The following is a 14,626-nucleotide window of genomic DNA, read 5'->3' on the forward strand; positions in this document are numbered from 1 at the left end:
TTTTGCTTTTAGCCTTATAGTGTCCAGTCAAAATACTGTGTTCAGAAATTTACTTAGATTTGGTCTTTTCTTTCCCATTCTCTTCAGTATGGTTACATTTTTTATTTGTAATGCAGTTAGGTTCATTTTTTACTGTTTGTATTCCATTTTAATTCCACTCAAAAAAGGGAACCATTTATTTTGGGTGCTATGTGAAATGTTACTGTTACCGTGGTTCTCTAAGAGTCAGAACTAATAGAAATATACTAAGAAGTATTTTTTCCTTTTCATCTTTACTTAATTCCACCCTTCTTTCTATTCCTTGTCCACTTATGCCCTATAGGTAACCATTCTCTTCATTTTTTAGTTTATCCTTTCCATATTTCTTTTGCACAAATGAGCAGACATACTTTCTTACATCTCCTTCTTTCTTATACAATGGGTAGGATACTATAGCTACTTGCTTTTTAAACTTACACACACACATTTATCCTTTAAAAAATACTCATAAATTTCCATTTACTCGATTATTTTTATATTGTGAATGACTATTGTATTTTTTCAAAGACTTTTTTAGTATATATGAAGATAATTTTATAATTTATTTCATTTGGGCTATTAATAGGATGTATGATATTACTGGATTTCCTAGCATTACACCAACCTTGCATTATTCCTGGAGTAAATCCTACTTGGATTACCTTCTTTTTTTAAATTTTTTTTAATTATTATTTTTGAGAGAAAGAAAGACAGAGAGCGAACAAGCAGGGAAGGGGCAGAGAGAGAGGGAACCACAGAATTGGAAGCAGGCTCCAGGCTCTGAGCTCTTAGGACAGAGCCCGATGCAGGGCTCGACCTCACAAACTGCGAGATCATGATCTGAGCTGTAGTCAGCTGCCCAACCAACTGAGCCACCCAGGCGCCCCCCGCTTTATTTTTTTTACATTTTTTTATTGTTTAGGTATATTACCTTTTTAATGTGATTTTGGATTCTAATGGTTTGGATTTGGATTTGCTAATATTGTATTTACTATTTTTACATCACTATGCATGAGTGATATTTTGTTTCTTTGCATTGTCTATTTGGTGTAGGTATCAATGTTATTCATGCTTCATATAAATGTTCCTTTCCTTTCCCTCTGGAATAATTTATAGAGCACTGGGATTATCTGGTGCTTGAAGTTGTTGTTGTTGTGTTTATTTATTTATTTATTTAGAGACAGAGAGGGAGGGGGGAGTGTGAGTGGGGGAGGGAAAGAAAGGAAGGGAGAGAGAGAGAACTCCAAGCACTGTCAGCACAGAGCCTTACATGGGGCTTGATCTCATGAACTGTGAGATCATGACCTGAACCAAAATCAACAGTCGGACACTTAACCAACTGAGCCAACCAGGTGCCCTGGATACTTGAAGGTTTGATAGAATTATCTGAGAAGCCATCTGGGCCTAGTGTTGCTTTTTGTTTTGTTTTGTTGGTAGGGTAGTTACTCAATAACTTTTTTCCTTCTATGGAAATTGGTTTAGGTTTTCTAAATCAAATGTGGTCAATTGTGGCAATCTGTTTTTCCCAGGAAAATATTCATTTTATCTAATTTTTCAAATTTATGTGTTGAGAAGACTACAAAGCAGGCTCTTGTGATTTTTTTTTAATTTTTAAATTTTATTTAAATCCAAGTTAGTTAACATATAGTGTAATAATGATTTCAGGAGTGGAATTTAGTGATTCATCACTTACATATAGGGCTCATCCCAACAAGTGCCCTCCTTGATGTCCATCACCCATTTAGCCCATTCCCCCCCCCCCACCTCTCCTCCAGCAACTCAAATGTGTTCTCTGTATTGAAGAGTCCCCTTATGGTTTACCTCCCTCTCTCTTTTTACCTTATTTTTCCTTCCTTTCCCCTATGTTCATCTGTTTTGCTTCTTAAATTCCACCAATGAGTGAAATCATATATTTATCTTTCTCTGACTTATTTTGCTTACCATATAAATGTCTTCCACTTCAATTTCTTATTTCGCTCTTGGTAAGTTCTTTTATTCTTGGCCATTTGGTAACTTGTATATTTTTAAAAACCCAGAATTTTAATTAGATCTACTGTTTGTAATTATCTATCTATAATTGTTTCACTCCTTCCTGCTTTTATCTTTATTATTTCCTTTCCTGTGCTTTCTTTTAGTTCACTTTGCTGTTGTTCTTCTTAATGTAATTAATTTTCATTCTTTCACTTTTATCGATGTGTTTTAGTATAGTTTTCTCTTATTATCAGTTTATTTCTATCTGTGTCTCCTTGTACCTCCTGAAGTTTTGCTTCATAAAGGTTATTGCTGTATTATTTGGTGCATATGTTTTTATGTGTGCTGTATCTTTATTATGAATTATAGTTTTTACCATTTAAAAAATGTCCTTTGTAATGCTTAGTGCCTTGGGGCTTGAATTCTACTTTCCCTGATATTGCTGTCATTGTCTATTCCCTTATTTTTAGCTTTTATGAATCACTTTGTTTTAGGTGTATCTCTTATATACAGCATATATATAGGTCATGTTTTGTGAGCCAAATTGAAAATCTTTTTCTTTTCTTTTTTAATGTTTATTTATTTTTTTTTTTGAGAAAGAGAGAGAGAGATAGAAGGGAGGGGCAGAAAAAGAGGGAGAGACACAGAATCCAAAGCAGGCTCCAGGCTCTAAGCTGTCAGCACAGAGCCCAAAATGGGGCTTGAACCCACAAGCTGTGATAGCATGACCGGAGCCAAAGTCAGACGCCTAACTGACTGAGCCACCCAGGTGCCCCGAAAGTCTTTTTCTTTTAATGGATGAATTAAGCCCACTCACATTTATTGATATGATCAGTCTTAATTTTGACAAAATACTTGGTGGTTATGTGTATTTTTAAATATTTGTTATGTTTCTTTGGAGCCATGTATTCTTTGTTCTTTTATTTATAAGTGTTTTTTGGTATTTAGGAAGGTTTATGTTTTTGTTCTAGTGGTTATCTTTATACTTATTACATCTTTTAAAAATGCCCTTAGACCCTTATAATTTTATTTAAACCTTTACTGCCTGGCTTTCCAGGTCTGCCCCCACCCCACCCCACCCCCCATATCATTTGACACCATTTATGGTCTACACAACAATGAGCTTTTCTGTTTTCCTTTTGCCTTCTCTCTCCATCTTTTAGGTTGATGATTTCAACTCTGTTAACAGTACACAGCATATTCCTACATTACTCGTCTATCTTCTTCCCTACCTTCGTTTTGGTCTTAGATGTGTACTTACATATTTTTGAATGCTTACCATCAGTCTTTTTTCTAAGTTTTCCTAGTTATTCCTGCGTTGGATGAAGCTCACCCCATAGTAGATTCCTCCAAAGGACTTATGAGTGTAGAAGTCTCAAAGTTCTGCTTAATATGGTTTTCCTATAACCTCGACATTTTCCATAGCCTTGATTCATACTTCTTTTTGTAAATTAAAAAAAAAAAAAGATACTGCTTCATAGTTGCCTTTCTTTGTATGTTGGTTTTGAAAAGTATGATACCAGTCTAAGTCTTTTGCCCTTTTAAGTTATTTAATCTTTTTTGCCTGGAAGCCTTGAGGATTTTATCTTTATCTTTGAAAGCTAAGATCTTTACCAGGATGTCTTGGAGTTGATCAACCTGGGTTAATTTTCATTAGTACCTGAGAAGTCATTTCAATGTGTAGATTGAGCTCTTTTTCTGTTTCTGAAGAGTCTTCTTGGATTATAGTTTTAAATATTACCGCTGTTCCATTGTTTTATTTTTCTTCTTCAGGGACCCTATAATGTGAATATCTTCTTCTCTGCTGGTCTTCCATTTCTAGTTTTTGGTGGGATCGTTTTTACTTCTTTATGTCATTTTCATTCATCTGGTTGTTTTCCTTCCTTTTTAAAATGTCCCTTTATTCGCCTGAGTGGCTCAGTCGGTTAAGCATCTGACTTCAGCTCAGGTCATGATCTCGCGGTTTGTGAGTTCGAGCCCCGCGTCAGGTGCTGTCCTGGTGGCTCGGAGCCTGGAGCCTGCTTTGGATTCTGTGTCTCCCACCCTCTCTGCCCGTCGCCCACTCACACTTTGTCTCTCTCTCTCTCTCAAAAATAAATAAACATTTAAAAAAATTTTAATAAAAAAATAATAAAATGCCCCTTTATTGAGACCATTCTCCAGTGGACATTTGTAATTTATTCTTCATTTCTGAGATAACTTGGCCTTATCTTTTTTCTCATTTCTTCCCCCGAGTTCAATTAACTTTCTCTTCATTCATTCCTGTGCCCTCTTCTCCTATCTGGTAGTTTTAAAATTCCAGGTTCAAGGTTTTTGTTTGTTTTTCTCACATCCTCAGATGCTTCTTTGGATATATTTAATTCTGTCTGGAGTGTTGACTTACAATTTTCCTCTATGTCATGGTTGGTTTCATGGTCATTGATATGTGGGGAGTTTCTATTCCTGATTTTCTGCAGTAGCTCTGTATGGACTTGACTTTTCTCATGTTCATGTTTGTGGGTATTTTATAATATTCCCAACTTAATAGTGCCCTCTTTTGTCAGTATGGCAAAGTCCAGGTACTTTAGCAGCTTTTTGTTTTGAGGGTGGGGAAGGGTGATCTTCCCTTCCCACACCCTGATTTAATGGTTCTCTTTGGTTTTTCAGGACTTTATTTTATCTCCTTTTTTTTGGTTTTCCCTTCACCATCTAATCGTCAAAGGGTGCTTCTCCTTTTCTTTTTGCTTTTTTCTCTCCCAGAAGTTCTGTGTTTCAAGTGGTGTCTCCTTTAAATTGTGCTGGTTCCTTTAAATGGCCCCTGTTCCTTGAATTACACATCGAATCCCTTCTCTGTTGTCCCTGCTCAGGGATCTGTCTGGATCTTTTCCAGGTTTTTCAGACTTACAGTGAATTTAATCTTTCTGGGGATTGCTCCAGATCACTCTTAGGTCCCTTCACCAGCCTGTCTTCTGTATCCCCCATAGTTTTTCTCAGTTTGCTTTTGTTCATCACAAAGCCTTACCAGCTGTAAGGGTGCAGGTGGTAGCAGAAGGGATTATGCACTGAGATTGGTATTTTTTCTTTTTGTTACTGTTATCTGTAGCTTTAATATTTTCTGTCTTTGAGTTACGCAGGGGCATGGTTTTGTATAAAATATATTTTCCCTTCTTGTTTTTTTCTTGTTTGAGAAGGAAATTAGGATACAAGTAGCTATACAGCTCTCATAGTCCTCAGATATTCAGAGGTCTAACATACTCTAACTTTTAAAAGACCCATGTAAGATTGATATTACTTTTTTCTTACATGTTCGGTAGATTTCACCAGTGAAACCATCAGGGCTTCAAGTTTTCTTGGTAGAAAGGTTTTTGATATGAATCCAATGTCTTCTAAAAAGTATAGAGCTATTCAGTGTTTCTATTTCTTCTTGAGTCATTTTGAGTAAATTATATTTTTAAAGGAATTTTCCATTTAATCTACATTATCAAATATATTAGCTTGAAGTTGTTCATAATATTTCCTATTCTCATTTTTAATGTCTGTAGAACTTCATCCCTCTTCTTTCATTCCTGATATTAGTAATTTGTGTTTTCTCTCATTTTTTTTCCTTGATTAGTCTTACTAGGGGATTATAAATTTTGTTGTTTAATACCAAATTTGGCTTTGGAATTTTATTGTGGGTATGTCTTCCCTTTATTATTTCTTTGTTTATACTTACTTTGGTTTTAATTTATACTTTTTTTTCAGCTTCTTCAAATAGAAACTTTAATTTTTTAATTTAAATCCTTCTTTATAATTAGGCTTTAAAGCTATAAATTTCCCTGTAAGTACTTTAACTGTATCCCACAAGTTTTGATATGTTTTCACTACCATTCAGTTTGAAATACTGTCTTCTTTGGCTCATGGGAAATTTAGACACATGTTGCTTAATTTACACATACTTAAGGATTTTCTAGGTATATTTTCATTATGGATTCATAATTTAATTCAGTGGTAGTCAGAGAATATACCTTGTAATTTCAATCTTTTGAAACCTGTTGAGATTTAATTTATGGCCCAATTTATATCCTATCTTGGTGAATATTTCATGTTCATTTGAAAAGAACTGTACTTTGCAGTTGTTCCTTGCAGTGTTTTATAGATGTCAATTAAGCCAAGTTGTTTGACAGTATTCAGATCTCTATGTCTTTATTAATATTTTGTATAGTTGTTTTAACATTAATGAACAAGGGGTGTTAAAATCTCCCACTATGATTGTGAGTTTGTCTATTTTTACTTTTAGTTTGTCAGTTTTTGCTTCATGCATTTTATTTTTAAAAGTTTATTTATTTTGAGAGATGGGGAGGGGGGCACAAAGAAAGGGAGAATCCCAGGCAGGGATTCTCCATGTCAGCATGGAGCCTGATGCAGGGTGCAGACCCACGAACTATGAGATCATGACCTGAGCCAAAATCAAGAGTCATACACTCAACCAACTGAGCCACCCAGGCACCACTGCTTCATGTTTTTAAAATCCCTGGCATTAGGTACCAACACATTAAGGATTAGCTATCTTATAAATGAACTGCTCCTTTTATAAACATTATGAAGTGTGCTCCCCATTATCTTTAGTAATACTCTTTGACTTGAAGTCTACTCTAATATTAACATAGCAAAGCCACTTTTCTTATGCTTGTTGTTTACATGGTATTATCTTTTCACTTTGTGTTACACGTTATCTGTGTCTTTAAATTTAAAGCATCTCTTGTCGAAAGCTTATAGTTGAGTCTTGCTCTTTTACTCAGTCTGATAATCTCTGCCTTTTACTTGGAGTATTTGGCTCATTTGCACTTAATATAATTATTGATATAGTTGGGTGTAATTTTACCATTTCATATATGTTTTACTTTTGTCCCTTCTGAATTTTGGAGGTTTTGTTTTTTTGTTTACTCTGTTGTGTTTTTATTGCCTTCTTTTGGGCTGATCAATATTTTGAAATGTCCAACTGTATTTCATTTAAGCTTTGTAGCCCTACCTCCTGTTATTATTTTCTAAGCAGTTAGCCAACAATATGCACCCATAACTCATTAAAGTCTATCTGGAGTTAGCAACATATTACTTAATCCTGCCACCACACATCTGACTCTTTCCACTTCTGATGATCATTCTGACATTTTCTGTCTCAAAACAGAATTCAGGACTTAACCACATCAATAATTATGAAATGAAAAGAGACAGATACTCCAATTAAAAGACATAGATAATCAGACTGAATAAAAAAGCAAGACCCAATTATAAGCTGTCTAAAATCTCAACCTCCAGGAGAGGGTATCTCACAGAAAGTATCACAGAAACAGACCAAGGGACATGTGGGTAAGGGCTTGGGATCATAGCATGACAAAATCTGAGTCCTGTGAGAAGTATACGTTGCCTTTCTGGCTCAGTTTCCAGGTACTCTGGGACATCCCATTGAGCATTCTGCCATCTAATTAGGTATTTTCCAAAAATCACTCATCAGAAAGTAAGCCCAGGTCCTTCCGAGCAAGGTGAGGTGGCCACACACTCACTTAAAACTTGCAAGTTCTCCATATGGCAGATGTTCCCAAGGAGAATCTTAGCCTGACCCATATACCCAACCAAGGGCACAGAGCAGATTTACCGGCTGGATACCAGGAGCAGCACAGGAAGGTGAGCCAGAAAAGGCTAGAGCCAGGTTGTAACACCTATGAGCTGTGTGACCTTGGGTGAACCACTTGAGGCTCTGAGGTACGGGGCCCATATCTCAATGGGCATGGTAAAACCTAGGGCTGTTTATGTGAACAGTGCCCCCTGCAGCTGTGCAGAGCTTATTCTGCACAGCCACGAGTGGAAGCCCGGACAAAGCCTACCCTGCAGAGGTGCTGTGAGAATTTCGTGAGGTAGACTATGAAACACAACCACCCCGGAGCCTGACAAACGAGACACAGTAAATCCATTATGGTCCATCCATCCAGTGGAATACCACAGAGCCATGAAAACTCTTGATTGAGATCTCTGTTTCCTGAGGCACAAAGTTCCTCATGCTTTATTGTGAAGGGGGAAATGTAGTCTACTGAATACCAGGGGTAATTTGATCTGATTTCCATCAACACACATATGGATATGTAGGCATGGAAAATGCCATGACAGGAAAAACCCAAAATGTTGTCTGATTTGGAGTGCAGCGTTTTTCCTTTGTTAAGATTTCCACATTTTTCTAAAATGAATATGCTTTCAATTTGAAATTAGAAAAAAAAATAATAAAATTTATTTTTAGTTGGCTCTTTTCCTTTCTATGAATCCTCTCTGAACTCCATCTATAAAATGGAAATAATGATAAAAAGAGAAAACATAATGCTGCAGATATCTTATCCCACTGCACACCTAAGGCAGAAATTAGGACATTCATTTTATAGAGGAGGAAATGAATTCTTGGAGTGGGCAGTGCTCCCATATAGAAGGTAACACTCTTTCCTTACAGGGCTGTCTGTGGTTTGATGCCAGGAAGGAGCATGGGTGTTTGGTCAAGGGTCAGGTGCCCACAGTGGGCAGTAGGATGGCATGGTCAGAGCATGGGCTCTGGAGCCAGAGGGCCTGTATTAAATCCCAGCCCTGTCCCTTCCAGCTTGTGTAATCTTGGTTGAGTGACTTCACCTCTCTGAGCCTCAGCTTCCTTATCTGTAAAACAGGGGTAGCTTCTTTACAGAGTAAGCACTTGATGAGTGAGAGCTTTGGTCAGATTAATATCCTCTAGGCTAGCTCTGGCATCCTGATTTCAGCAGGGATGGTCTCTCTCTCTCTCTCTCTCTCACTCTCTGACATACATTATCCAGAGGAAGGTGGACCCTGAGTGGTCATGGAGCAAAGCTTTGCAACCACATTCCTGCTCTGATGTCCATATCCACCACCTTGCCCAGCTTGGTGGGTTAGAGGAGTGCTTCCTGGTGGGTTAGAGGGGTGCTTCCTGAACTATGTGTGCCACATAAAAAAGGATACTGTGGACCAACATTTTCCACAGAGGCAATGTGGCTCCCACATTGGGGATGGTCACAATAAATGGGGGCATGACTTGCACTGAGTAGATGGAGGCCAGAAAGGCTAAGCAACCTGTGCTGGTCTTGACAAACTGTTCTACTACACATTCTTGTAGGTGAAAAACTTATTTAGACTTAACTGAGTTTAGAACCTAACTATTTGTCATGAGAACACAAACTATTTTCATACTTTTTAACACACATTTTCCTAGAATTCAAACACCATGTAGATTGTGAATCACAACCATGTAAATTCACCATTTTGTGTCATCGCCTGAGCAACAATAACTCTGCCTGTAGTGTGTTTGATACAAACACATCAATCTATACTTAAGAATGTCACACTCAGTGATTCTACATCTAAAAGAGGGAAAGGGAGAGAGGTTCTCTAAGCAGAGAGAACAGTATGTGCAAAGACCCTGTGGTGGGAGGGAGCAAGTGACGTTGCAAAAGCAGATCACTGCAGTGGGGCAGCATGAGCACGGGGGGGATGATGTTGGGGGTGAGGCTACAAAGGCTGGGCAACACGGGGCCTTGGGGCCATGCTTAGAATCCACTACTATGAGAAGTAAAGAAGAGCTTTTCACCAGAGATGGACATACTCAGATCTGCATTTTGAAAGAAATCAATCTACACATGGAACAGAAGGGGCAATAGTGGAGGCTAGGAGGCCCGTGGAAGGTTCCTGTGATCATCCAGGTGAGCAGTGACAGTGGTCTGGGCTGGTGGGGAGACAGTGTAGCTGGGGGAAAGTACATGAAGTGGAGCAACACTGAGGAGGCGGAAGCTATACAACCCGAGGACGTCTTGGATATGGAAATGAGGAGGTGTCAACGTTTTTCTCCCGTGATCCTGGTTTCAGGATGGATGGCGGGCCACCTCCTAAGACCTGAACCCAGGAGGAGAATGAGCTGAGGAGGCAGATCACACTTGTGCTATGACCTTCAATCACCCGAGGCCTCCCTCGCCTTTGGCGAACTTACCTGACTCTGCCACCTCGGCAATGGGCACCCCCTGCTCGTATGCCATGAAGCCCAGGACTGAGAAGATGGCAAAGCCAGCCACAAAGCTGGTGCCACTGTTCAGGCAACACAACATGATGCAGTCCCTGTGGGGAAGCAGCGAGAGGGGCTGAGGTCAGAGTGTGCGGAACAGGTGCCCTGCTTGAACATTCTGTGTGAGCACCACCGCCAATCCTGTGGGGCAGGCAGGGCAGGGTGGGCACAGACAGCCCCATTTGCCTGATGAAGCCCTGGTGGTTCAGAGAGGTTAGGTGGCTGGCTCACGGTCACACAGCTGCTCCTGCATTTTTAGAAGATAAGGTGGGTCATGGACCAGACGCATGGAAGAGGGATGGGAAGGAAGAAAGGCTGGCAAGTGAGAAAATACACTAGTGAGAAGATAGTTGGAGACAAAGCAACACTCCTCCAAATCCCCAGAAGGAAACAAAACCAGGGAAATGACAGAGGAGTGATTTCCTGGGAGCCCAAGGAGGGCCGGAGAGGCCTCTGAGAAATGGCTCCTTCTCATGGAGCATCCACAGACTTTACACCGGCAGCTCCCAGCAGCTTCAGGAGGAAACACACTCCCGAAGGTCAAGCTTCTTGCCAGACTGTTTACTGGAGCAGAGCCTCACTGGCCTCACTGAAGTCCCTATGAGGCAGCAGCCCCTCCGAGGTTGGATCCCGCATGGAGGGATTACGGGAGCAGTGACTGTCTCTTGCCCTTGGGAGGGGCTTACCAGCAAAAAAGCACCAGCATAAAGCTGCAACCAGGAGAAATCGGAGTACAAACGACTGGGTTTTGTCAAGATGAAAACAGAACCCTCAAGTCCCGGCCTCTCCTACCTCAGGCACTGCATTCTCACGGAGCCAACTCAGGGAATCGGCCTCCCCGGATCTCAGCTGCTGCCAGCATGCGCCAGGAAGTTAGGCTTACGACACGCGCGATGCCCCATTTTACAGGGAGGAGCTCCCAAGTGGCCTGTCCAGCCATTTGTCTGGGGTATGATGCGCCGGGGGCGTCCCTGTGGTGGTGCTGGTGGGCTTCCTCTGGTCACACCCTGGCAGGCCTAGTCCCCTCGTCCCATGGTGCTTTCCCATGGCCGGCCAGCTAGTGCTGCCTACAGCAGTAAGAACTTCCTCGTCTGTGTTCGACCAAAACCAGCCTTCTCTGGTGAGTTTTAGTTCTGCCCTCCCTAACAGCCTGCAGCTCCTTCAGCTTTGGCAGATCTGAAGATAGTGGCCCGATATCCCCTTTGGGTTTTCGGTTCCCTCAGTTAACTGCCCCAGTTCCTTTACCAGTTGTTCATCTGGCTTGTGATCTGGAATCCACTCCAGCTGACCCAGCCCCTCTTCAAATGCCCTATCCAGGACTGAGTGCTCGACTCAAGAACACAGCAGGGCTCTCACCTCCTCTTCTCCGGACAGCCTGCCTTTTGTAATGTAACCAAGGGCTACACTAATGTTGGTGACTTGTGACACCCAGCTGCCTTGCAATGACTCTGAGAATCAAGGGCACACTGGAGTAGGCATTACCCTGGGGGTCAGGAGACGTGGGCCCTACTTCCCCCTGCAGAATCTTCTCTCTGGACCTGACCTCCCCATGGGACAAAGTGCTTAAGAACAGGGTTTCTTGGGCCTTATGACAAATTATGTAATTTTCCAGCAAGTAGTCATCTCTCCCTACCTTCTTCCTTGGGTTCAAGTATGCTTCCCCACTGACTTTGGGCTTAGCCACATGACTTTCTTTGGTCACAGGATATTAGCAGATGTGATACAAACAGAGGCTTCAGATAACACTTAGGTGATTGAACTTGCCCTTTATGCCTTCTGTGACTTGCCATGAGAGGAACTGCCCCAGGGGAGCTGCTGTCATCATAGTCTGCACCCCACGATGTACACACATGAAGCAGACTTGAGCCTGCCCTGGGTCCTGGGGCTGAATCCAACCAATTCACAGCCTGCGGGAGAGCTTGCCCAGTTGTCCAGGAGACTTGAGAGTAATAAAAGCAAATGCTTGTCATGTTAAACCACTGAGGTCATGGGGATGTTTGTTACACGGCATTACTGTAGCTGGCAGTGACTGATTACAGGTCTCTTTAAATAACTCTTCTGGCACTGTGGATGTAGGCTGGGCTGGCAGACCTGAAGACTATCTGCAAGCCTGATATCTCTCCTCTTTTTTTTTTAAATGTCTGTTTGTTTGTTTATTTATTTATGAGAGAGAGAGAGAGACAGAGAGAGAGAGACAGAGAGATAAGGAGGGGCAGAGAGAGAGGGAGACAGAAGATCCCAAGTGGGCTCTGCACTGACAGCAGAGAGCCTGATGTGGGACTCAAACCCATGAACCGAACCATTAGATCATGACCTGAGCTGAAGTCAGATGCTCAACTGACTGAGCCACCCGGGCATCCCAGATTTCTCTCCTCTTAAAAGGAAATGCAGCTCAGTCAAGGTAAGGGGAGATTTATCCCTACGGTTGGGGTAAAGCTGCTCTTCATGCCTATTTCCTGACCCTGCCTCATCAAACAGTGGGAAATAAGGGGGTCCTGAGGAAAGCACTTTCTCTATATCCTCTCTATTCTGGAAATCTCCTGTATAATTTGAATCTGCAATGTACCTAGTCCTGTGCTATGGTTTCTTGAACATTGTGTCACTGAATCTTGAGGCTCAGGGAGGAGAATCACCTACTCAAGGTCTCAGGGGCATCTTGGGATGAGGTTGGGATGTGTGTCCATTTGTCTCAGATGCTAAAACCCATGCTTTTTCCAGGAGCTACACAAAAACAATGCCCCCTAAGAATTAAGACTTTCAGATCCTGACTTGTGGACAGTTATCTGTGGGCACTCATGTGGTTGTTGAAAAACAAATATCCCTTATTGCAAACTCCCCATCTGTCCCCAGGGGCCTCTTGAGTGAGTTCCTCATACCACAGAAGGACAGAGAAGCACTAAGCAGACTTGAGGTCCCTTCCAGCCCTGCATCCCACCCCTTGGCCCTCAGAGCACTCACACCTTTTAAGCAGAAGGAGCTTAGCAGCCTGTGTTCTGAAGTGAGGATTTTCCCCGCCTGGTTTGCTGCATTTCCCATCCCTCTAATTCCTTCCTGCAGGGCACCTTCTAGGTGAAAAGCTTATGTAACAAGCGCTTTAAAGTTGGCAGGAACTGAGCTGGGCTTTGAAGACCTCCAGAAGCTATCAGGCTGTCAGAAGGGAGGGTACTAATTTACTCCCTCTGAGTTGGGAAGACCTGTTCGCAGAGAAATGGAAATAAAATGGGCCTTCAGATGTTGCAACATCCCCTGGGGGATTTTCTTTCTTCTGCTGCCTCTTGGATGGGACAGCAGAAGAGATCTGTGGTGGCCAGCATATCTTACCCACACGCTCCGTGGGGGAGACGGTTGTAGGACATGGCCCGAAGACAGGGCAGTCTTGGCCAAATCCTTGTCAGCTACAGATGTTGGGAAAGAACTGGCCATCCCTGTTGCTGAGGAATAGCGGTGCAGGAACTAGAAAGCCCTGAGTTCAAAGCCACGTTCCACCACTGGTAATAATGAACATGAGCAAGTGACTTATTTAGGGGCCTCAGTTTCCTCATCTGTGTAACAGATGGCTCCTTCCCTGCTTCCTGACACACTGGGCAGCATTGTAGTAGGCTCAAGGGATGGTGGCCAACAAGAACTAGCTTGTATCCTCATGGAGCTGACAGCCAGGCAGTGGCCAAGTGATTTCTGCAGTGTCCTGCACAGAGGACTGGTCTAAGTCAGCAGTCATGCTGGTGTGGTGACAGCTGTGTGCAGACAGCATTCTTCAACATCCCAAGCAGCTCACACTCAACCCCAACCAGAGGACTGCCATGCTGTTCTCCCTGCCCCGTGCCTTTCTCTTCCTGTCCGTGGTTACTGTTTTGCATTGTGGCTGACAGAGTGCTTTACCTCTCACCCCCAACACCCACCTCCCCACGAACACCTGGAAGGTAGAAAGGATCATATGGACAACCTGGCATCATCTTCTGCCTCTCCAGCAACCTTCTGCCCAGCCATACCCAATACCTCTCTGCCCAAGGGCCCCCAGGAACAACAGAACTTGCTGCCTAATGGCACACTGGATTCCACAATGGCTTTTCCTTACAGCATGCTGGACCTGGCCCCTTTCACTTCCTCAGTGCCTCCGTTTCCCCAACTTACGAAATCTGTAGACCGAGGCTGTGCCATTCCTGTGTGTTATCTCCTAAGGTACCAATGCTGGTGTCTTGCACTCAGCAGACACGCAATGCACATGGTTTTAACGAATGGGTTAATAAAGCAATCACAAAGCTAGCTTTCAGAGAGATGTGGCAGGGCCCTGGGATGGAAAAATGGGAGACCTCAGGCAGAGTCCAGGCTCTACTGTGTACAGCTGAGGGGGGTCACTTCCGTGAGCCTCTCTTTCCCCATCTCAAAGATGGGGATAACATGGGAGGGACTTTTATCATGCCAAAAGTTCTTTCAAATGCACGATCTCCCTTGAGCCACATAGCAACCAAATTATGTGGTTATTAAATACAAGTCTCCTGAAGAGCCACCTACTATGACCAGGAGTTGAATTCAGGGGTACAGAGACCTCAGCAAACAGACCATTGGCTAGAATCC

The 14,626-nt window shown here is 42.3% G+C and overlaps 1 protein-coding gene across 2 annotated transcripts in view; it reads right to left on the reverse strand.

Annotated features, from left to right (window-relative positions):
• SLC6A11 (solute carrier family 6 member 11) overlaps positions 1 to 14,626 on the reverse strand; it is a 132,732-nt gene that overhangs the window by 18,811 nt on the left and 99,295 nt on the right. For both annotated transcript variants that reach the window (XM_027042642.2, XM_027042641.2), the window contains one exon: positions 9,980 to 10,104. In XM_027042642.2, the coding sequence (XP_026898443.1) occupies positions 9,980 to 10,104 (125 nt within the window). The remainder of the gene's footprint in view (positions 1 to 9,979; positions 10,105 to 14,626) is intronic.

This window comes from Acinonyx jubatus, chromosome A2, assembly GCF_027475565.1.
Source record: "Acinonyx jubatus isolate Ajub_Pintada_27869175 chromosome A2, VMU_Ajub_asm_v1.0, whole genome shotgun sequence".
Lineage (NCBI taxonomy): Eukaryota > Metazoa > Chordata > Mammalia > Carnivora > Felidae > Acinonyx > Acinonyx jubatus.